Source organism: Periophthalmus magnuspinnatus, chromosome 9 (assembly GCF_009829125.3).
Source record: "Periophthalmus magnuspinnatus isolate fPerMag1 chromosome 9, fPerMag1.2.pri, whole genome shotgun sequence".
NCBI classification, from domain to species: Eukaryota; Metazoa; Chordata; class Actinopteri; order Gobiiformes; family Gobiidae; genus Periophthalmus; species Periophthalmus magnuspinnatus.
Genome location: NC_047134.1, coordinates 33825300 through 33848229, shown reverse-complemented (window position 1 = coordinate 33848229; position 22930 = coordinate 33825300). Strand labels below are relative to the sequence as shown.

General features: G+C 41.1%; 2 protein-coding genes across 2 annotated transcripts in view; one reads left to right on the top strand and one right to left on the bottom strand.

Moving 5' to 3' along the window:
* The window catches only part of si:dkey-215k6.1 (transmembrane protein 132D), a 346463-nt gene that overhangs the window by 41008 nt on the left and 282525 nt on the right, over positions 1-22930 (bottom strand). The window contains exon 6 of the mRNA XM_033972623.2: positions 8975-9118. Within this exon, the coding sequence (XP_033828514.2) occupies positions 8975-9118 (144 nt within the window). The remainder of the gene's footprint in view (positions 1-8974; positions 9119-22930) is intronic.
* On the top strand, positions 15746-21674 carry LOC117376216 (E3 ubiquitin/ISG15 ligase TRIM25-like). Its single transcript, XM_033972622.2, has 2 exons — positions 15746-15810; positions 17930-21674. Exon 2 carries the CDS (start codon positions 17932-17934, stop codon positions 19273-19275), a length of 1344 nt encoding a protein of 447 aa, XP_033828513.1. The 5' UTR covers positions 15746-15810; positions 17930-17931; the 3' UTR covers positions 19276-21674.

Sequence of the window (22930 nt, the reverse complement as noted above, 5' to 3'; positions counted from 1 at the left end):
TTTTTTGAGGGAATTTATTTTACAAAATCCGAGACAAAGACAAAACTAAAATTACAAACGGTAATTAAATCACTGTGACATAAAACACTCTGCTTTTGTGTATCAGGTTCTCTTCAAATATCCGCGGGTTTCAGATTGATTAAAATGAGCGTTGTTGCCATAGCGATTAACAATTTAAAGCTAAAATACTGCATCTCTTGAATGAGAAAAGTCCTAAAATTCGGTTCCAATTTTACATATTGGTGTTTACATTATTTGAATATATATATACTGTATTTTGCGGAGTATAAGTCGCTCCAGTAAAAAATGCATAATAATGAAGAAAAAACATATATAAGTCGCTTTTTTGAGGAAATTTATTTTACAAAATCCGAGACAAATAGCAGACATTTTATCTTTAAAGTCAAGTTATAATAATAATAATAATAATAAAATGTGGACCAACAGGCTGAATATCAGTACATCACGCTAAAGTAACACATTTATATTTATTCATCTACATGAAGCACAGACAGAACTGAACACGTGTCTGGTTTGTTAACGTAAGATATTAACTTTTTTTTTTTTTTTTTCATGCTTATTTTATTTAATATTCTTGCTCATTTTATTTTTATGCTTATTTTATTTTTTATGCTTAAATTATTTTAGTTTAGTTTTTTTTTTATTAATTTTAGGAGTTTTTTATTTTAGGGATTTGTTATTTTATTTTATTTAATACAATACATATTACCTATTAACACAATAATATGACAATAAAATAAAGAATAACAGGCAAAACTGAACACGTGTCTGGTTTGTTAACGTAAGATATTAACAGTTAATCAGATAAATAAAGAATAAAAAACAACAAGTTTACTCTGGATCTCACTCCAAGTCAATAAATCCATTCAAATCTTCATCCTCGGTGTCGCTTCTGAATGTTACCATTTTGTTTTAGGGGCGTTTTTGTTCAGTGTTTCTCTTTGTCTTTTAAATGTTCAGTGGTTCAGGAGGAGTAGATACTGGTACAACTCTAGAGCGCCCTCACATGGTCGTCACGGTGACAATAATGAATATTTAATCATTTCATATATAAGTCACATCTGAGTATAAGTCGCACCCATGGAAAATACGACATGTTTTATTAAGTCGTAATAAAAAATATATATATAAAATGTCCATTACTGAGTCAAAATCGTGCGTGTAAGTTCAGGGGAATTCTGAAGAGTGAGTGTGTAAACCAGGGGTGTCCAAACTTTTCTCATTAAAACCACATATAAAAACACAGACAAAGCTAAGGGAAGACTGACGGACACAGACTCGTCGCCAATACAGCGAATACTTCAAATCTGCGGTATTATTATTACAAGACTGAACCACGAGACTTTTATTCATTACATCCTCACAGGACACATTAAATATCTGACATGGGCTTGTTAAAGTAGATTTTCAGAAACGCACAGTAAAAAGTAATGTTTATGGTAATATGGGAAGCTTCAGGGCCAAGGAAAATTGGTCTGAGGGCCGCATTTCGCCCCTGAGCCACAGGTTGGGCATGCCTGGGGTTGGTCCTGGTGCCGCCCTTAAATACAGTATATAAAGTTTGATAAAAGTTATAACTAAAACAGCAAAGAAATGAGATGAACAGACTTATTTTATTCATAAACCGTTGCAGGTTTTAGGTTTGTTTATTAGCGCGACTAGACTCTGAAGGTTGGCGGTTCGAATCCCGCTCTCGACGTAAATGTCATTGGTCGGTCCACAGGTCGGCGATGCAATTCCAGCTCGTTACAAAGGAATACTGTCGATGTGTCCTTGGGCAAGACACTTAACCCATCTGGCATCTCATGTGTATGAATCAGAGAGCGATTCCTTGATGCGCTTTATAAAAATGTGACTATTTACCATCTTTTTAAAACTGCAACTCATCTTTTAAGTGGTGGAATGGTGGCACAGTTGTTTGGAATCAACAAAAAAAGAAGATCCTGGGTTCTATTCCTGGATTTCAGGGCGTTTCAGTGCGATGTTTGTGCTCTGACAACGTCGCCAAACACTTTACATGCAGAGTAAAAGCACAACGCATAAATAAACACACGCTTTTCATTAAACACACATTAGAATTCCTCTCCGTTTTCCTCGTCTCTTTCCCCGTTTCCACTGATCCATGTGTCATCGCGCCCCGCCCCCTCCTCCGCCCACAAACACACCCATCACCATGTTGCACCGTCAGAGAGCGCCGCCGCCGCCTTCGTGAGGTCAGGCTAATGCTGCTAATTTGTGTGTACGTGTGCGTTTGTCCGCTGCTCGTCCTCCTCCTCCTCCGACTGACCTACACGTACTGCTGTGTCAACAACGCCGGGGGAAGACGCTCGCACCTTTAACAACACACAGTACACGAGTGGATACTACACTGGCGACGCTAGCCTGGATAAACACGATGAACCGAGCGAGGAGATCAAACACGGGGGAATCTCCAGCACTTTGCCCGGACGTTTTAGCTTGTGCTCTAATGCATCCATTAGCGAGGAGGGGAATTGGACGGCACAATTCCCTCTGCAAACATTTATCCACCATGAGTAATTAAACAGAGACTTGCTTAACAGAAAGTGATGCAATGGAGAACTCTAATCTCACCAAAGAAACACGACGAGTTCCATATAACTTGTTCAAGCAGAATTAAGCCAGTTTGGGCGTAAATACAACACCCGCTACGGACATTTTATCACGTGGAGCGACGGTAGCTCAGTTTGTAGAGTTTGTCCATTGATTCGAAGGTTAGCGGTGCGATTTCAGCTCCCACAGTTGAAACTATGCACGGCTGTTAGCGAAATGATGCCAACTGATGTTCTGAAGGCACAATACATGATTTTTACTATCGTGAAAACATGAAAAACACAACTAGTTCCTTTGAAATTGGGTTTGCAGCCGTCCAAAGTCATTCCTCACTTTCTTACTACACACCACGATGAGTTTATAAGTGTTTGACGTCAAGGTTTGGCTAACACACATCCCGATTCTTTGACAACAGAGCTCTGCGGTCGGCCAGTCAACACCTGCTGGAGGTCCCCAGAACCAAAAGGAAACAGTGGGGTGACCGTTCATTTTCTGTGGCTGGTCCCAGACTTTGGAACTCTCTGCCCCTGGAGTTAGGCTCAGTCACTCCTTTGTCTCTGTTTAAAGCTAAAAACTCATTTTTTCACAATTGCCTTCAGCTAATGACTGTTTTTTATTGTTTGTTGTTTTGTATATAGAATTTTTATTGTTGTTTTTACATTTTAATGCACTTGGAAAGTACTTTGGTTCAGTTTTTGCTGTTGTAAAGTGCCATACAAATAAAGTTTGATTGATTGATTGACAATCGCGCTCACAGACAGTACACAGAGGTCTTAAAAACCAAAGAGAGCTGCTTTTACGATCTATCTGTGCTACGGTAAAACAAATTTTCCTCAACTATTACATGGATAAAATTGGTCCTGCCATTTTAAAGACCTGACGTGATTCGTACGATTCAGAATTATGACTTGTTTCACCCTCGATACGGCTCCTAGTGCAAGTTTACTCTTATATCCAGCTTTGGAACAGGCTAAACGAGTTTGTTAGCTGCTCCCTTTGAACCATGTCGTTGTCCTGTGCAGTCAAAGAAGATTTAACCGACTTATTACACCTCCTGCATGTTCCCCGACACATGAATTTGGACGCCACCCCGGCCGTTAGCATCAAGTTCCACAGAGTTAAAGTTTGACGTATTGTATCGGGGACAGGCCCAGTGGAACAAAGACAAGAATTAGTGATAAATCTGGAGGAAAGTGCTGCTGCTGAGGCTGAACTCGGAGCGTAATAGTCTGGTGCATGTGCTGCGTCGGCTCCCCGGATTCTACTTTACAGCTGTAATAGTGACTCACTGACAGCTAGAGCTACCTGCAGTGTCTCCCATGGGTGCCATCGTCAAACAGCTGTCTATGCTCAAGAGCTGTGTGTATCCTGTGGATGTTCAGACAATATTTATTATCTTATAGGGGAATAAATTCACTTCAGGAGACACAAAAAATGAAATACAAATAAGTTATGTTGCAGTGGGAGAGCAGCTGTAAGGTCACTGCGATGGTTGAAATAAGGTGAAGAAAAGAATTGGACATTTTGGTCGCAGTAAATTGAGTTAAATCAAACATCTTATAATAAGGGCTTTGGCGCACACAAGAGGAACCGCTGCCAAAAACCATAACACACCATTGCTTTTGTAGTGACTCATTAGCAACTCACTGCTTCAGTCATTGACATTACGTACGTCACTGCCAAAAGTGAGAATACAATGTGACAAATGTAAGGGATTAGCACGTATTTAGCCGTTTTCAATTATGACGACAGAAGAAAAGGTAAAAGTCATTAGCTGTGGTTATGAAAACTCTTATTTAAGTCAGGTATTAAGCGAGATATTATGGGTTTAACATTTTCAAAGTGCCTTTTATCACGTTGATTTTGTGGACTATGTCAGCTGCCCCCAACGCCTTTTGCTCATAAAGATCTTTTTTTTCAGCGATTGGGGGAAAGTACTGAATGCATAGAGAAGCAAGGACCTAGCACTAGATTTAAAACTGAAAGAAAACATATTTTAAGTAATATTTGCCTCTACGTGCGACCTGGCGGTGGACGGCAAGCGACCACGGGTTTTGTCCAGTGGTAGGACCTTTGATTATGTTTCTCGTACTTCCAGAGGGAACTGTGCCTTCTTAGTTTCAAAATACACTGCTTGGCCAAAAAAAAAAAAAAAAGAAGTGACCACCTGGATTTAACTAAGCAAACAGGTCGTCTCCTCCTGCAGTTGGTCTGGTCTAGGTTCAGCAGAATGAGGTCAGCTGACGTCTGAATAAACTGAATGACCAGGTTATTCCATCAGTGGATTTTTGGGCATATTCCAAGACGACAATGCCCAGGATTCATCGGGCTCAAACTGTGAAATGTGCTCAAATTTCACACATGGATCGTCCACCACAGAGTCCAGACCTTAACCCCATTGAGAATCTTTGTGCTGGAGAAGCTTTGAGCAGCGTCAGACTCGACCATCATCAATGCAACAGGTGAAACATTAATGCAACATTGGATGGAAATAAACCTTGTCTCACACTCTGCAAATTGACTTGTATCATAGTCCTAGAGGTCCACTTCTTTGGACAGCCTGATCATCCAAGGAAGTGAACATCTCCTTCACTGCGGTTCTCCTCAATTCGCCGTTTTCTCGTTCTCTAGGACAGTTTTCTATTTGATGTTGGTTAATCCGCTCGTCTATTATTGACCAATGACTATGTTTGACTTTCTTACTTTATTTGGGTTAAATCAACAGTTTCGTTAAGCCGCGCGAGGCGACTGCTGCTGCAATTTCCGACTCAACGAAATACACAAAATACATCGAATTGTATTGAACAAAGAGATGAAGAAATTGAAGAATTGCGCAAGAAAAAAACATAAAATTTTGGGGTATTTTGTGTAGCTTCCTCGTTTCCTGGGCTCGTTCCACTTCCACTCAAATATACTTTTTTATAGCGAGAACCTCTTCAAAGACACAGCCCCGTGTTCACATAATCGAGGTGCAGCATTACATCTATCTGAATGAGTTCCTTCCATTCTCAGTGTGTTGTTATTGATCGGACTTAAACAGCAGCACTCTTGTCGCCTTGTACCAGGAAATTGGCTTCATATTGAAACTGTCACAGCGAGGGTGCATTTCATTTGGGGCCTCGAGGGCAAAAGGAACACGGCGCTCTGGAATCAATCTCCAGTCTGTGGCATGTGCTTCTTTCCAAAGACATTTCACATTTGCTAATTAATCCTGCAATTTATATGAAATTAGGTCAAATGTCTGGGCCAAAGGTTACTCTGAGATGTTGTGACAGGGTATTTACAAGGAAGTGAAGTGCTTACGATGCACATTTATCAAAAAAAAAAAAAGCTAAGAAAAGTTTGTTTTTTTCCGCTTGAACGTTAGCAGTACTTCTCTTGAATGCGCCTTACGCTTCTACTCAACGTTGGCACTTTGTGAAGAAAATTACAAAACAAAAACTTGGAAAACACAGGGAGTAGCAGTGATTTCTAAACGTAGACTGTGTAAAGAAGTGGACTAAGTGAATGTGACGTCACCCACGGCGTTCGGTTTCAGGCTTCGTCGAGGCTAGCAGTTATAGCGGCGAATTTGGAGGCAAGTTTCACATTTGGAAATCCGACCGCGAGTATCAAAGCAACCAAAGAGCCAATCCGGAACGAGGTTGTTGAAGGTAACGCCTCTTCCCGTCCGCATCGCTGGTTTAGGAGGGAGTGGGCGCTTAGCAACGCTGTCAATCAAACCTGTTGCTAACGCTAGTGGGAGTGACCTCGAGGAAAGAAGTCGCCTGATTTGTCTGTTATTAATGTTCATATCTTGATTTACAGGCAAAATAAAGACAGCGGGGTCATGTAGAGCGGGTTAATACAAACATTTTAAGACCAAACGGCTCACTGCAGCAGCTACAGGGACAGGAGCGACAATATTTCAGCGTAAAGTGATTTGGAGTCGGAGTCAATGGAGCCAGAAGCGCGCCCATGATGGTTCTAAAACAGAATATCTCTACCTAGGCGTTCAACTTCAATGCTATCCAAAATGCAGGGACGATGTACGCACAGGGAAAGCATTTTTCTGACAGCTTAAACATCGGTTTACCAAAATAAAGGTGGGTATGTATGCGAACACAGAGGAACAAGACACGGGTGAGAGACATTTGAGCAGGACAAGTAATCAATATGACAGGAAGTAAAAGACACACCAGGTTTAGGACGATGACATAACTCAAGGAAAATGAACGTGACATTGTTACATTATGATTGTTGGGTAGAGGTTATGGTCTTGTCTCTACGTTTGTCTGCTGCCCGTGTTCAACCAGGAAGTAAAATGATAAACTTCACCAAAATTACAAAAATAGAAAAGACCTTTTATTTTTTTTTTCTTTTAGCAAATCATAGATATAATTGTTTAAGCCATGTTTTAGTGAAATTAGTAGTCTGGATATGAGAGGTCATGTGCCCTTTAAGAACGAAAATTCAGAAGCTACGTCTGTTACAGCTCATTGGGTAGTGTTCAGCAGCCTGTGGGAGCGTTCTGGAGTCTGTGGGAGCGTTCTGGAGTCTGTGGGAGCGTTCGACAGTCTGTGGGAGCGTTCGACAGTCTGTGGGAGCGTTCGACAGTCTGTGGGAGCGTTCGGGAGTCTGTGGGAGCGTTCGGGAGTCTGTGGGAGCGTTCGACAGTCTGTGGGAGCGTTCTAGAGTCTGTGGGAGCATTCTGGAGTCTGTGGGAGCGTTCGACAGTCTGTGGGAGCGTTCGACAGTCTGTGGGAGCGTTCTGGAGTCTGTGGGAGCGTTCGACAGTCTGTGGGAGCGTTCAACAGTCTGTGGGAGCGTTCAACAGTCTGTGGGAGCGTTCAACAGTCTGTGGGAGCGTTCTGGAGTCTGTGGGAGCGTTCGACAGTCTGTGGGAGCGTTCAACAGTCTGTGGGAGCGTTCAACAGTCTGTGGGAGCGTTCGGGAGTCTGTGGGAGCGTTCGACAGTCTGTGGGAGCGTTCTAGAGTCTGTGGGAGCATTCTGGAGTCTGTGGGAGCGTTCGACAGTCTGTGGGAGCGTTCGACAGTCTGTGGGAGCGTTCTGGAGTCTGTGGGAGCGTTCGACAGTCTGTGGGAGCGTTCTGGAGTCTGTGGGAGCGTTCGACAGTCTGTGGGAGCGTTCAACAGTCTGTGGGAGCGTTCTGGAGTCTGTAGGAGCGTTCTGGAGTCTGTGGCAGCGTTCGGGAGTCTACGGTCACACATTAGTATTGGCGTAGCTGACTTGGACCAGCAAAGCAAAGTAGATCACTTAAAAAGCCCAGCTACTGGTGAAATCTCCGGGGGATAAAGGGCAAAACTGCACCAGGTCAGACCGGATATGGAAAACCGAGCGCCACCAGGGTCCCCAGTTTAGTCACGTAAAATAACGACATGTAATGGAAGAGAAATGTCTTTGCACTGCTATGAATCTGGATCCACCCTCAGTCAGTTTGGTCTGGACCTGCTGCAAACACAAGTCCAGAGTGTGTAACTAGAGCAGAGCGGACATGGACTCAAATGACATCATCATTACATCATCATTACATCATCATTACATCATCTCACATAGGACATACCCAACAACAACTTTACAAGACACACAACACACAGGGCAAAGTCAATGTTTGAACTATTCCTCCAAATTGAAGTCAGTAAAGCATTAAAAAAAAAAAAAAAAAAAAATCAATTTATCTATTTTAAGACACCAAATTTATTTTCGTGACAACTTCAAAAGAGCGATACAAAAACTGAGAGCAGAGAAATGCTTCCACACTGTGATAAGTGTCTCATTATGCAGTGTTGCACAAAACGAATTAGAGAACAACACAAATCCTCCAGGATGCGTGATTATAATGATGATTCAGGATGTGCTCCCCGCTGTGTAAAGTGCCCTCAGTTTAGTTCCTCAAGTCTCAACACGGCGCCCTCGCTCCCTCAAGGGCTCCAGATAACCCCTATCCATAGTCGAGCAAAGTCTGGAATCCTAAAACACCACCACTACTACGACGAGCGCTCGACACGATAAATAACACACTCGAAACGCACTCGAAACGCCCCTCCGTTTAAACGCCTCTGGTCATTTTGCAGTAGAAGACTTTAAAGATGCACTGCGGAACTTTTCTCGTGAAGTTTCCGCCGCCCGCTTCACGTTACAGCTTTGCGTTGGATAGTTTTACAGTACAGCGTTAAACTTTCTCCACGGTCACACCATTGAGCCAAACCGTAGCCAGATCTGTGGAGAGGCGCGTTCTCAACAAGCAAAACAAACGATCTCCACGGAGACCCAAAAAGTTCCACACTACAGCGATATATATATATACAAACTATTACTAAAGTCGTCTAATGGTCTTTTTTCGCGCAGATTTCGAGGTTAAATCTGAAACTTCGCCCGTACCTTGACCACGTCCACGTCCGTAGAGCTGCAGGTGACCAGGTCCGTCACCACCTGCACCTGCCCGTCTGTTTCCACGGTAACCAGCTTGATGGGCACCACCACGGGACGACCGGTGAGGATGGCCGTGTTCACCACCTCTGTGTCCTGGGGAAAGACAAAAAGAACGTTTATTTTTCGTTAGTGCGTTAAGGGCGAGTTTTGAATGAGCCGGACGTTGTTGCAGATTTATTTTAGACGCGGAGCTGCAGAGATTTGTCGTGCTGCGTCGAAAAAACACCTGCGCGCTTTTTCTTCGTCATATAAACCGTCTTAAGCTTTTTAGCACCACATTATAATAACTAGAGCTTAATGAACACAGACGTCATTCATAAGGAGCAAACTGTTTATTAAAGACGTCCTGTTGTGCTTGTGTCTGTTATATAAATATAATCTGTGACACCTGTGGATCGTTGTGTTATAATCTGCACAGTTTAAGATGCAATATTCATCCAAAATGACTTAATAAAAGAAACAAGTCAGTGATTAATAAAATAAAACTGGAGAATGAAGTAAGTGTGTCAATATCTACAATGTGGCGTCTTGAAAATAAGTGATTACAGATCAGATCAAACATGCACAGATCACTACAAATACAACTCCAGGTGAGTAAATGATGAAGGGAAATCAACTATAACGTGGGTAAAAACTCTGAAAAGTCCATTTTGCAGAACAGGTCTGTTTTAAGAATGAATCAAGCTCAGAAACGAAGCGATTAGAGTTAGGAGTTAGGGTTAGAGTATTAATTAAAAGTTCTGTAAAGGCCCATTTTTTCCATGTATTTGAGTAAAATTTGCCTTGCTCCAGTACAGAAGAAAAAAAGAAGAATGACTTTGAACCACTGGAAAACTATTTAAAATGAACTGGTTCTGTTTTACAACCTTTTTAAAGTCGGCTGCAGCTCACACACACTGAACCTGAATCATTCTTAATAAACAGTTTGTTCATTATAAATGCAGACTTTGTTCAAAGAACACAATTGAATTGTATACCACACAACAAAAGTTAACAGGCATTCTACACCGAGCTAAAGTTTTGAACTGCAAAAGGAAGGCAGAGAAAATATCATTATAAACCTCACGATTATTATAATCAGCATGAGCAGATTTGATTAGATCCTGCCCACAAAAATAGCACAAACAATCCTCCACACGTTCAGCTCCCAGTGCTGTGTGCCAGTGTCAATCTTGATTATTTGGCGTTGAATTTCCGAAGGGGGCATTTATCTCCGCCAACACACACGCACGCACGCACACACACACACACACGTTCACTGTGATTACAGGTTGCAGTGCAGGGCTCGCCGTTCTTGTGTGGACTGTTTGGGTTTGTTTCTGTTGAAATAAGACGTGGGGTTTCACTTTGCTTTTGGCGACACACGCAACAGTATTTCTATAACTTAGTCACGTCGAAATAGAATATAAGGAGAGAAATACACGGCGGTGGGACATGGACACAGACGTGAGACGTTCATCAGTGTGGGACATAAACAGCAGGTTCGATCGTAAAGTGGAGCATTAGAAGCTCAGACCGTGTCACACTCGAGCGGCTCGTGTCCACCGCTCTGTGCCTCACACTGGTATCTGACCTTTGCTTAATGAGATCCTTCACATGGTCAGAGCAGCCAGTGGCCTTCACCGATCTACGCACAAACGCACAACTTAAAGACGTGCACCATGGCGCCACCACCAGGCCAAAGTGCAACATGCTGGATGAATGATCTTATGTTTTTTCCAGGTAAACACGATTGAACTATAAAACAGACGTCATGATTTTACAGTTTGTCCATCGTAAAACACAAATATTGATTATAAACATAAGCACAGAGCAGTACAGTGTAACTCAAACACGCAACAAGGAAAATACTTTGACTTTGTGTTGTGATTTATTCATCTTTATAAATGATCATCAAGTTTTTGTATCTAAAAATACGTCTCAATTTTATTCAGTGTTTTTTTTAGAGCAATTTTTCATGCTTTTTTCCATTGTTCCATTGTGTCGTGCGTCCTGATTGGCTGTTGGACTGTAGACCATTGTGTCGTGCGTCCTGATTGGCTGTTGGACTGTAGACCATTGTGTTCTGCGTCCTGATTGGCTGTTGGACTGTAGACCATTGTCCATCAGTCTCCTCCGTGTCTCCTGTCCAGTACAGAATGTGTTCAGACAAATTTACATAAACGTTGGATCTCAGTGTGACTCTGAAGTGCTGTACGTTTGCAGTTTGTTTTCTCCACCGACAAAACCCACAATGTCGATGAAACGTTCTGCACCGACAAAGACGCCTACGAAGGTTTGAACTTTGAGAGAGTTTAAACGAGAGAGAAATGTGAGAAAAAGTGTATAAAGTGTGTGGTGAGGGGTTTGACAGACAAAAACAGAGAGAATAATGTAAAAAATAAAGCTGATACTTCACGGGATATTTTTTAGAACGTGACCCCCGCGATAAACGAGGGACCACTGTACAGGCTATGCTAAATGCTAACTCTGCCACAGTATGTTAATTTTACTGTAACTCACTTTATGCATTTATTAGATTCTTTATATCGGCACCATTTTATTTTTACGTTGTTCTGTGTTTGAGTCATTTTATCTCGCTTATATTTTGACAAAAGTATCATTTATCACAAATTTCCCAGATAGTTGTTATTTCAATTTCCACCTCCACCAGTAAAATGATAAATAGTCCCATTTTTATCACGGATTTCGTCTATTGCGGGTTATTTTTAGAACATAACCCCCACGATAAACGACGGACCACTGTGCTCAAATAATTAAGACGTTATTTAAACCGTTTATTCGTTATTAATCAACGTTATTCTGTTTAAAATAAAGGTGTTTTTGTTGCAACTATTGAACGTTTATTCGGAAAAAAACCCAGATATATTGGAGATATTATACAACACTGGAAGCATTTTACAGCACGCTACTGTTCTCCACCTCCTTTTCTCAAGAACATAAGGAAAGCACGTATAGGTGGAGGTTGAAGGTGAGACTCCGGTGAAGCAGGAGAGGAGACAAACAGGATTATTACGAGCGCGGCGGCGGAGATGAAAGCCCGAGAGGCGAAACCAAGGGCACAAAAACCCAAAGACGTCCCCGATACAAAGTGAACTGGGACCGTGCAGCCGGAGGGACGGGAGCAGATGGAGGGATAAAAACACGAGGAAGAGGCGACGGAGGGTTCCAGATGAAGGTGGAGATAGTGTGGTTTTTGACTGTGCGATCTACTTCATTTCTGTATGTAGAGGAAACGGCGTATCCCACGGCAACGCTCTCCAGCAAAAAAACACTGATAGCATCGTGTTTACATCGAGAAACGCCGCTTTACGAAGCCCGAGCAAAGGAAATATGACGTTACGTAACACTTTTAGACTTAAAACACTTGACTTGCCCCTGCAGCTCGCAAACAGTCTGCCTCGTGACGCCAAAAACGCATAAAAGGTGCTAACATTTCACAGATTTAGTGATAATAATAGTATTTTATTCAGTCATGACGCTCAAAATCAAACATTATTCAACTCGTATAAGGTTAAACACAGCGTTTCTATCATGACCCAGAGCCTGAAGGAGAAATCACTTATAATTCCTGACCCTTTTTAATAATAACGCAGCAAGAATTCCAAGAAAAGCAGGATATCAGTAAACAAAAGAAACAAAACTACAAACCGCGGCAGTTCACATGAATCATTCCTGATGTTGTATAATTCTTTTTAAATCCTTCTATTGTGTAGGAGCTTTTTAATTTATCCTGAAGGTTGTTTCACACACTAACCCCTCGAACACAAATGCAGTACGATGACGTTTTTTACTGGTTCTAGTCTTACTTTTTTTTGAATAAACCTGTTCGTCTAAGATGATATTGACTCTCTCTGTTTGAATAACATCTGTAAACAAGGAGATTATGATTAAACGGCTTATACGTCATCACGGCTGTGCTCAAATCAACACCATCAGACAGTTTTACTAGTTTTAACTTAATAAAAAGAGGATTGTTGGTCTGCTTGGTGAACTATTCTTTTTTTTTTTTGTGGTATATAGTGACAGGGTTCATTATTAGACCAAATACAGTAATATAATCATCCACTTTCTGTCTTATTCTTTTCTTTTTTTTACAGAAGTTACACACAAAACAGAACTTTATACATATTTATTTATTTACGATTTATATAGAAAGGAATTAGTGAGCCAGTGCACCTTAGCTAGACGTGGAATAATAAATAATAAAAGAAAATTAAGTGAGTTGAGCGAGTTGAGCGAAGTCTAACGACCTTCTTCTGGAGTAGAAACATAGACTTTATGTTCGATTTACACCAAATTTCTACAGGATAATTCAAATATGGCAGGAATAGACTATTGTAGAATTAATTTAAGTGAAACCTGATGTGACGTTTTCTTCCACGGTGATGAATTTGACCCAAAAAACATGAAAAAATATAAAAACAGGGACAAAACGTCAACTGAAAAACCCAAAATGAACCAAAACGCTCTTGATCCAATGGGGATTTATGGAGTCATTATTGTAACGCCGGGCTGCAGGTGGAGACTAACGCTCTGCAGTTTTTGTTGACATTAAAAATAATTTAAATTAATGATAGCTTTGATTGCATAGTTTGTTTATTTTAGCCCAAATTCCAATGTGAAGTGAATATAAACGCGCTGAAATGTTCTCTGAAACCTCAAACTGTTTTTGTTACGCCGTGGTTGGCTGGTTTGAAGCAAGTTGTAACTTTTAATCTAATTTCTTTATTTGAAATTGAATTGACCTGTAAAACCTGTGGTAAAAGTGGAGCAGTAATTACAGAGGCTGTTTTGTGTAAGTAAACGACGAGCTGAACCCCGAGCGTACATTCGCTCTGAACAGGTCCAATGCAGCGGAACAGATGTTCACCAAACATGTCTAATTAGCAAGTATTATTTAGCAAACAAGCTAACACTGCATCTGTCTAATTAATCTTTATGCAAATATCCAAGAGGGCTTACTCCAGACGGTGAAAAAAGAGTCAGTGCAATAAAAGTGAATGTGTAATCAAACATAAAAACACAGCACGCAGAAGAATTTTCGAGCCAATCCCGGACCAAGACGTAGACGGGAAAAAGAAGGAATTTCATGGTTGTCCGGGAGAATTATTAAGTGGCTCGTCAAAATGGCCTCCCACTGTTTTCCAAAGCTGTTCAGTGCGGCCCGATGATAAGAGCAGTGTGTCATGTGTACGTTCAAATGGCTGCGTTTAATAGAATATCCCGGGCCCTACATGTGAGCGGGAGAACGCGACTGTGCGGCCAAAATGTCCAGGACGATTGTTGATGAAAGTCGGCCATGTGTGAGCGGAAGGAAGTGGAGCGAGACCGGCCGTCAAATACAAAAAAAAAAAGGGGGGGGGAAAGAAGCCGGTGGATTGGACTCATTGAAAGAAGTGCAGCTTTTTGATCTTCTGAACAAACTCCATTCCGACTGTGACTCACAATTAGAGCAGTAAGCACTTTTTGGTCCGTCTTTGAAGACATTTCTAATTTTACAAGCGACGTTTTTCCGCAAATGACAGTAGTTCACAACCATAAGAGTGGGGTTTATTATAATAATGATTCGAATAGTGTCATTTTCATAGTTGTAAAGGCTGTTTTAGTAAAGAAACTAAAAAAAAAAGCTGAATAATGGACCGTAAACTATGTCACATCAGTTTGGAACATAAGTACAGCCCCGGCCTTAAAGCAAAATAAATAACATTGAGTAAATTCTGAATATTTATTACAGAAAACTGCGTCTATCTTAAATGCAGGGGCGTCGGCCAAGAGGGGGGTAAAGGGGACAGTTTAACCAGGGCCCAGTGCAGCAGGGGGCCCCTCACAAAGTCTGTAACAGGCATTTTCATTAGACGACATGTAGTGTGGGCCCAACAGGATCATTTGTACCCAGGGCCCAACGTGTCTGCGATAAACAACATTTTGTGGCCCCATTCAAATTTTCAAGGGGGCGCTGTAGAGCAGTTTTATATCAGAGCTTTACATCTTGTACATCAGTTCAGGTCGTCAGTGCACACAAATGTTTCATTGGGGCCGATTAAACCCCAGACGTTTAAAGTACGAGGTCTAGATTTTGGCCATCTGCAAATTTTGATTCAAAATGGCCGCCTTAGTAGTAGTAGTAGTAGTAGTAGCAGTCGTAGTAGTAGTAGTAGTAGTAGTCGTAGTATTAGTAGTAGTAGTAGTCGTAGTAGTAGTCGTAGTAGTAGTAGTCGTAGTAGTAGTAGTAGTAGTCGTAGTAGTAGTAGTAGTAGTCGTAGTAGTAGTAGTCGTAGTAGTAGTCGTAGTAGTAGTAGTCGTAGTAGTAGTAGTAGTAGTCGTAGTAGTAGTAGTAGTAGTCGTAGTAGTAGTAGTCGTAGTAGTAGTAGTCGTAGTAGTAGTAGCAGTAGTCGTAGTAGTAGTATGTTAGACACTGCTAGCTTCTGTTGCTAGCTCCTTCCTATTTTAAGCTCTGTAATGTGTTCAAACGTTTTGCTGACACAAACATACATTTTGTGTTGTGTAACGTTTCCAAAAGTACATTTTATAAGGTCAAGGTAATTATATATTAAAATCTATGTAATAAGTTTATGTACAGTATTTTTCTTTCCACCTCCTTACATGTCCACTGTACAAGTGTGTGGACACGTGGGACGTCCCATCTGACACAGGGAGGAGGCACAGCAGGTCCCTCCCTCTGCTGCCACAAGAAAATCAGACTGAACCAGGAAAAAACAATCACTCTGCATTTGCTGAAGGGCACAGCGGCTTCAAACCCTCAACCGTCGGCTCCTGCGCAGGTCAGTGTTGATAGACCCTTTACTTCTACTGGTGCTGCTAGTACTACTACTATTGTTACTAATATTACTGCTACTACTACTTCTGTTATTTTCACTTTCACTTTAATGTAAAGACTGCAGTTATTTAAGCAAGTAACATCTACAAACGACACAGTAAAATGACTCATTATGTGGAACAAAACCGGCCAAACCTGTAATACTTCATAAATCAGATGAGTTTATCTCGGGCGTTTCTGTTTCTGGGTGTGTTTAAAATGTGAACTATGAACAGAATCCTTCTATTAAAACATAATTCACAAATCTAATGTCAATGTTTGTCACAAAGGTCATGATTTGATATTCCCCCAAATCATTAAATCAAACTATTCTGTAAACTGGACTTTTACAATGTTCTAGTCGTTTCTTCTCGTTGAGCCTCTGGAGTTGTATTTGAAGTGATTCACGTTTGAGTTTAATCTTTAATCATAACAATCACCATTTTGGCGATCAACCAGTTTTCACCTGAACTGGTCCACACCCAGGGTGACGCACTTCATGATTTTCATTTTCTCTGTGTTTTTGTTTGTTTGTTTATTGTCTCTGTTTTACTCATTTGATTCGGTGTTGAATGTTCATTTTGGTATGAATGAAACATAAATCTGTCCCTCGTTAGTGTGACAGCTCTGTGTGGCATTACAAGTAGAAGACTAAATAAATATAACTCAATTATAATAAGCTAAAAATAAAGCAGCAATTCTACCAGGTTTAACCTGGAAAAATAAAAACACACAAACTAAACTAGAGCATAAGAGACACAGGTTCACTCACTGATGGAGGCAGATGAGCAACAATTTAAACAGGGGGCGCTGCGTCAAACCCCATAACCTGAGACCAAAGTGACATTAATGTACATTAATGTTCAAGTATTTCATTCTCCTATAAACAATTTCAACATATCACTTCAGACAGGAGCATCAGCAGAGGTTTGTGATCTCAGAGACATTGTGACTGTGAGAGGAGCGTGTCCTGATTCCTCTGTATCTCTGACCTTGGCATTTTCTGTCTGTATGTTTGCCTCAACATCAGTCTGACAGTAAAAATCTGTTTGTAATCTGTATTTTGGGTGATGTAACTGTGTTGGCATCGTCTCACTTGTTGCGTTGGCTTTTCATTCTTGTCATACATTTAGACTCTTAATTTCTTGGACCACTACTTTGTACTTATACTCGAGTAGGTCTAATGTTATTTTGAAGTAACGTTACTCTTACTTGAGTACAATTTTTGGCCACTCTACCCACCTCTGAACTAATTTAAAGCCACAGCACGGAACTTTTTAGTCAAACCTAGACTAGAGTCAAAGCATGTTTCACTTTGGTTGTGTTATGGATTTGTCTACCTTAAATCTTTGTGTTGTTATGGATCTTCCTAAACTTGGTGATACCATGTGTTGTGATGCTCGGGTGTATTTGTGCGTCCAGGGGCCTCCAGCCACTTTGACTAAAAGTGTTTGATTGTTTTGATTGTGATTGTTTTGATGGTGTAAATTCACTGTTTACATTTGAGCTGAGGGACGACACCATCAGGGACTTCAGCTCTTTGACGATTGTGCACAACTGATTCAATAAACCAGCTTCTGTTTTTATATTTTTAAGGTTTATACTATTAAAAATTCCACAACAGTTGTGTTTATTGCGTTGTTCCACTGAGCTTGAATCTCCACAGATCTGATCACCCAAATACCAACTGATCACAAATATCACAACTTAAACAAGACCCGACTCTGAAAAAAACACATGGACAGGATAAAAAGTGACCTTTTCTGAATAGTTCTAGTTACTGCAGTGTAATATTCAGGACACTACCATGTCTTTGAGCTGAAATCACCTTCTATTGTCTAAAATAAATATATATATTTTTTTGTCGTCATGGTAACATTGAGTACCCAGTCTTTTCCTAGAACCGTGTTCAATATTAGTCACCACCAAACAGTCTACGGTCACACTAACACTAACACTCGTCTAGTCCAGTCTCACCACATCCTCCTGAAGCCTTACAAAATAAAAGCTCTTTCCTGTCACAATAACAGTTTTCACTTTGAAAAGACTTTAGTTTGATAGTAACGATTGTTGGTTTGTTTCAGACATGTCCTCCACCAGTGAAAGGAGCTCTGAGGAGACGTTCCTATGCTCCATCTGTCTGGAGATGTTCTCTGAGCCAGTGACCACTCCATGTGGACACAACTTCTGTCGACACTGCATCTCTCAGGCCTGGGACACTGATGGGCGCTGCACATGTCCTCTGTGTAAAAGGAGCTACAGCACAAGACCTGAGCTCAGTGTGAATACTCTGCTCAAGGAGATGGTTTCTCAGTTTAAATTAGAGAAGGAAAAGTCTAAGTCACAAGTGTCCAAACCTGGAGAGGTGAAGTGTGACCTTTGCTCTGAGCCCAAGCTGGAGGCCCTCAAGTCCTGCCTGGTGTGTCTGTCCTCCTTCTGTGAGAGCCACCTCCAGCCTCATCTCACAGTCTCTGGGCTGAAAAAACACCAGCTGACAGAGCCTGTGGAAAACCTGGAAGACAAGATGTGTCCTATTCACCAGCGCCCCCTGGAGCTCTTCTGTGACACTGATGAGAAGAGCGTGTGCATGATGTGCTCTGTTCTAGAGCACAAGGACCATAAGTTCTTGTCTTTACAGGAGGCATGTGACCGCAGGAGGTCCTCTATGCTGCAAACTCAGTCTCAGAGCCTGGACATGGTGAAGCTGAGGAAGCAAAAGATCCAGGAGATCCTGAAGCTGAGTGAAACAGCATTCCTCAAAGAGAAGACTGCGGGGCTGCAGGCCTTCACTGCTCTCATGCAGTGTGTTCAGCGGCATAAGGACCTCTTCTTAAAGAAGCTCGAGGAGAAGCAGAGTGGGAACGAAAGACGAGCTCAGGATCTGGTGAAGCAGCTGGAAAAGGAGATCCATGATCTGGAGCAGAGCTGCTCTGAGGCTAAACGTCTCTCACACTATAATGACCCCCTCCACTTTCTTCAGGGCCCTGCACCCACGATCCCCGCTGGCCTGAAGAACTGGAGCAGTGTGAGGTTTGAGCCGGAGACGTGTGAGGGCAGTGTGACCCGGGCTCTGTTGGAGCTGGAGAACAGTCTCTCTGAGGAGTTTAAACAGATTAGGACACCCGAGTGGAGCAGAGTGAAGCAGTGTCCGGTGGAGGATAATATAGTGCGATCAAAAGTTCTGGCATTAACTAAACAGAACCCACCTATACCCCCTTGTCTTTCACCTAAACCCCCCCGGGTCTCACCTCCTTCCTCACGCAAACTCCCCCCTGCTCTGCCTTTTCAGGTCTCACCTCCTTCCTCACGCAAACTCCCCCCTGCTCCGCCTTTTCAGGTCTCACCTCCTTCCTCACGCAAACCTGCCCCTGCTACGCCTCCTCACCGCTCGCTGGGTCGCTCACCTAAACCCCCCGATTTTAAAAAATGATTTTATTTTCTTCTTTTAATCTTGATTTTATGTTTTTAACTGAAACATGGCTCAACAAAAACACAGGTAATCAAATTATAATGGAATCAACTCCACCCAACTTCAAATTTGAATCTGAAACACGAGTAAACAAAAAAAGGGTGGAGGTGTGTATCACATCTCATCATTTGGGGTGTTTTCATCTTTGAGTATGTTTCATTTAAAATGGAGCTAAAACAATCCCCCTCCATACTCTACTTAGTCATATACAAACCTCCCCAGCACTGTCTGAGTTTTATTGATGATTTTACTGAGATGTTTTCAGTCGTATGCACAGACTTTGATGGTTTAGTCATTACAGGTGATTTTAATGTACATGTGGATAATGTGTTTGACAGAAACACTAAAGAGCTCAGTTCTGTCCATGAAACCTTTGGTCTGACTCAGCATGTCAGCGAGCCACAACAGAGGACACACTCTGGACCTGCTCATCACAAAAGGAGTAAATATTTCAAAAGTCAATGTGGTGGATGTTGCTCTGTCTGATCATTTCTGTGTCTTCTTTGACCTGTCTGTTATTCCCAAACCAGCGGCTGGTCCTGCAGTTGTTCGAAGGAGACACATAAATGATAAAACAGGTGCACTGTTCATGGAAATGATTCACTTTGAAAATGCCTCATGTTCTGATGATGATTTGTTGAACTCTGTAACTTCGAGTGTTTTGAATGTTCTGGACACCATTGCCCCGATGAAAGTTAAAATGGTTAAAGATAAGCAGAAAGCGCCATGGAGGAATGATGACTCGGTCAGGACACAGAAAAGGGAGTGCCGGAGGTGACTCTGGGTCCAGACATGGCTAATCCTCATCTCGTTCTGTCTGCAGATCTCAAACAGGTTTATGATAATGGAAGCCGGTCCCAAACTCTCCTCGTCGATTTGAGTTTGGTGGTGTTGTTTTAGGAAAACCGATTTCTTCAGGCAGATTTTATTATGAGGTTCAGGTCACAGGGAAATAAATAAATAAAATAAATAAATAACTGGACTTTAGGAGTGGCCCGAGAGTCCATGGAAAGGGTGAAATAGACGGGTGTATCTGTCAAATGTGGGATGTGGTGCCTTGACTTAAGAAAAAGAGATGAGTCCAGAGGTTGTACTGACCCAGATTGGACCCGTGTGTCCCCTCTGAGATCCTCAGAAGGTGGGGGTGTTTGTGGACTATGAAAAGGGTCTGATCTCCTTTTATGATGCAGATTCTGCAGATCTCTTCTACTTCACAAACTGCCGCTTCACAGAGAGGCTGTTTTCATATTTCAGTCCCTCTGAAGCAGGAACAAACTCCAGTGACAGTACAAAAGTTAACACTGCTGTACTTAAAGAGGAGTATTTTATGCAGAATTTGAGATCTAATAAAGCTTCAAATGTAGGGATTTTGATAAAGATTTGTGCTGAATTACTATTGTTTTTCATAACTGTTTTTATTTGTATATTTTTGTTCGCTCAAATTATGAACGTGCAAAAAAAACTTTGACATTTTCAGCAGGTCTCACACACTAATACTTTTACTTTTCAGTCCTTTTCAGAAATGTAGTGGAATAGAAAGTACAGACACTGCTCTCAAATGTACTGAGACAGTATCTTTGCTCCCTGTTCTAAGTCACTCCCCCTTCAGAGCACTATCACAGCACAATCAGCTGCATCTCACTATGAAACTACTGCACATCACATCAGGTTTGTGAAGTTGTTGTGTACAGTTTTGTGTCACGTTTGTGTATATTTATGGAGAATTGTCGTGTGGGAGCAGTGGTGAAACTTAAAGTAGTAAAGTATCTTTACTTTGAGTACATTTTAAAGTGTATACTTTTTACTTTTACTTCAGTAAATTTGAGAGCAGTACTTTTTACTCCATTACATTTTTGAACTGGACTGAAAAGTAAAAGTATTTTTTTATGATTGTGTGATACCTGCTGAATAGTGAGTTTATTTTTAACACTTTCACAATTTGAACAAACAAAAATATACAAACAAAATATGACAGAGAACAACAACTTTTAATTTTTACTCTTTAAGTATATATTTAAACAGGTACTTTAATACTTTTACGTAAGTAGATTTTTTCATTAGATACTTTTAATTTTGTGTTTAGTGTACGGAGGGTTTGAATCGGGCCCAGGCTTTTTGATGAAGGAACGCTGTAATTGATTTTGCAAAACGTCTCCTCTTTAAGTATAATTTTGAGGTATCTCTGCTTTATGTATGTACTTTTTACTGTGTATTTTTTACTTTATATTTTGAACTGGACTGAAAAGTACCAAGTTCGTCTCCTTATAGTTTGGAACCCGAGTTATTTTAAGGACAATAAGAATTCACAGTGTAATGTTCATCTGAATCTCTGCGGTGATGTAAATAAACACTTAAATGGCAACTCTGACTGTATCCCTGTGTGTCAGATGCCCTCCCATCCTCCTCCTCAAATTGAAAAGGTCAGAACTGATGATTAATTTACTTTTAATGTTTCCATGCCGAGTCGTAGAACCAATGTAAAAGCTAAACAAACAAAATGACAGAAATAACCCTAAGTCCATATGATCATCGTGTTGCTAGCTCATTACGTTAGCATAACTGTTATCCACACTTTACCCTTCAAGTTGCTCAGATACACAAGATGTCAGAGGTTGAATTGTTTGTATTGGTTTTGGAAAAGAAACAAATAAGAAAGTATCACTCGAGAGATTCAGCCACTTCTTTTATAGCTTTTGAGAGATTTTTGGCTGTTTTTTAGCTGCCCGGTGACTCGTTTTAGCATGAGTGTATACAACTGTATCATCAGGGTAAAGTTGCAGCTCTACGTCCTGGCGGTGCTGCAGAAGATCATTGAAATAGACTGAATAGCAAGGGGCCTAATACAGACCCCTGGGGCACTCCCATTTTGCATTACGAGTAGACATTCCTTGACTTTAACACACTGCATCCTACTGGACAAATATGAAGACACCCAAGTCAGAGTTTTTACAGAGAAACCTCTTTCAGAACATTTTGAAATAAGAGTTTTGAAATAAGAGTATCATGATGAACGAAACCAGAAGCTTTAGGCAAATCTAAAAACACGGCTCCAACTGTGTTTTATCTTATTTGTTCAATCAGCTGCAGAGGAGGAGGTTTCATTGGATTTTTTATCATTTTTTCCTGAAACTAAACTATAGATCTCCAGCTTTATGAATTGGAATAATGAGTCTGTTTCCAGTTTGCAGCAAAAAAACATTGTGGGTGACTGAGAGGTTAATTAAATGAGCGATGGGAGAAAACCAAAGCGTCAGAATGTTTTTTTTTAATAATGCAGCATCAAGTTTGGAGACATCTTTACATTTTGAGTTTTTTTTGTACTTGACTTTCACTAACAAGCTACAAATCATGTCCTTGAGTTGACTCATTTAGGTCCTTTCTAACCAAGTCCAAATGAGAGAAACGTTTTCCTTCATTTTCTCTTGGAGGAACCCAATGAAATAAGCGTTAAAAACTCGTTACTTCTGTTCACACCGGAAGTTACCAAAATAAAAGCGTGTAACTTTACTATTAAGCATCGTAGACTGTAAGTGAAGTTTACAGTGTTCCCTCGTTTATCGCGGGGGTTACGTTCCAGAAATAGGTGAAATCTGCGCAGTATCAGCTTTATTTTTTA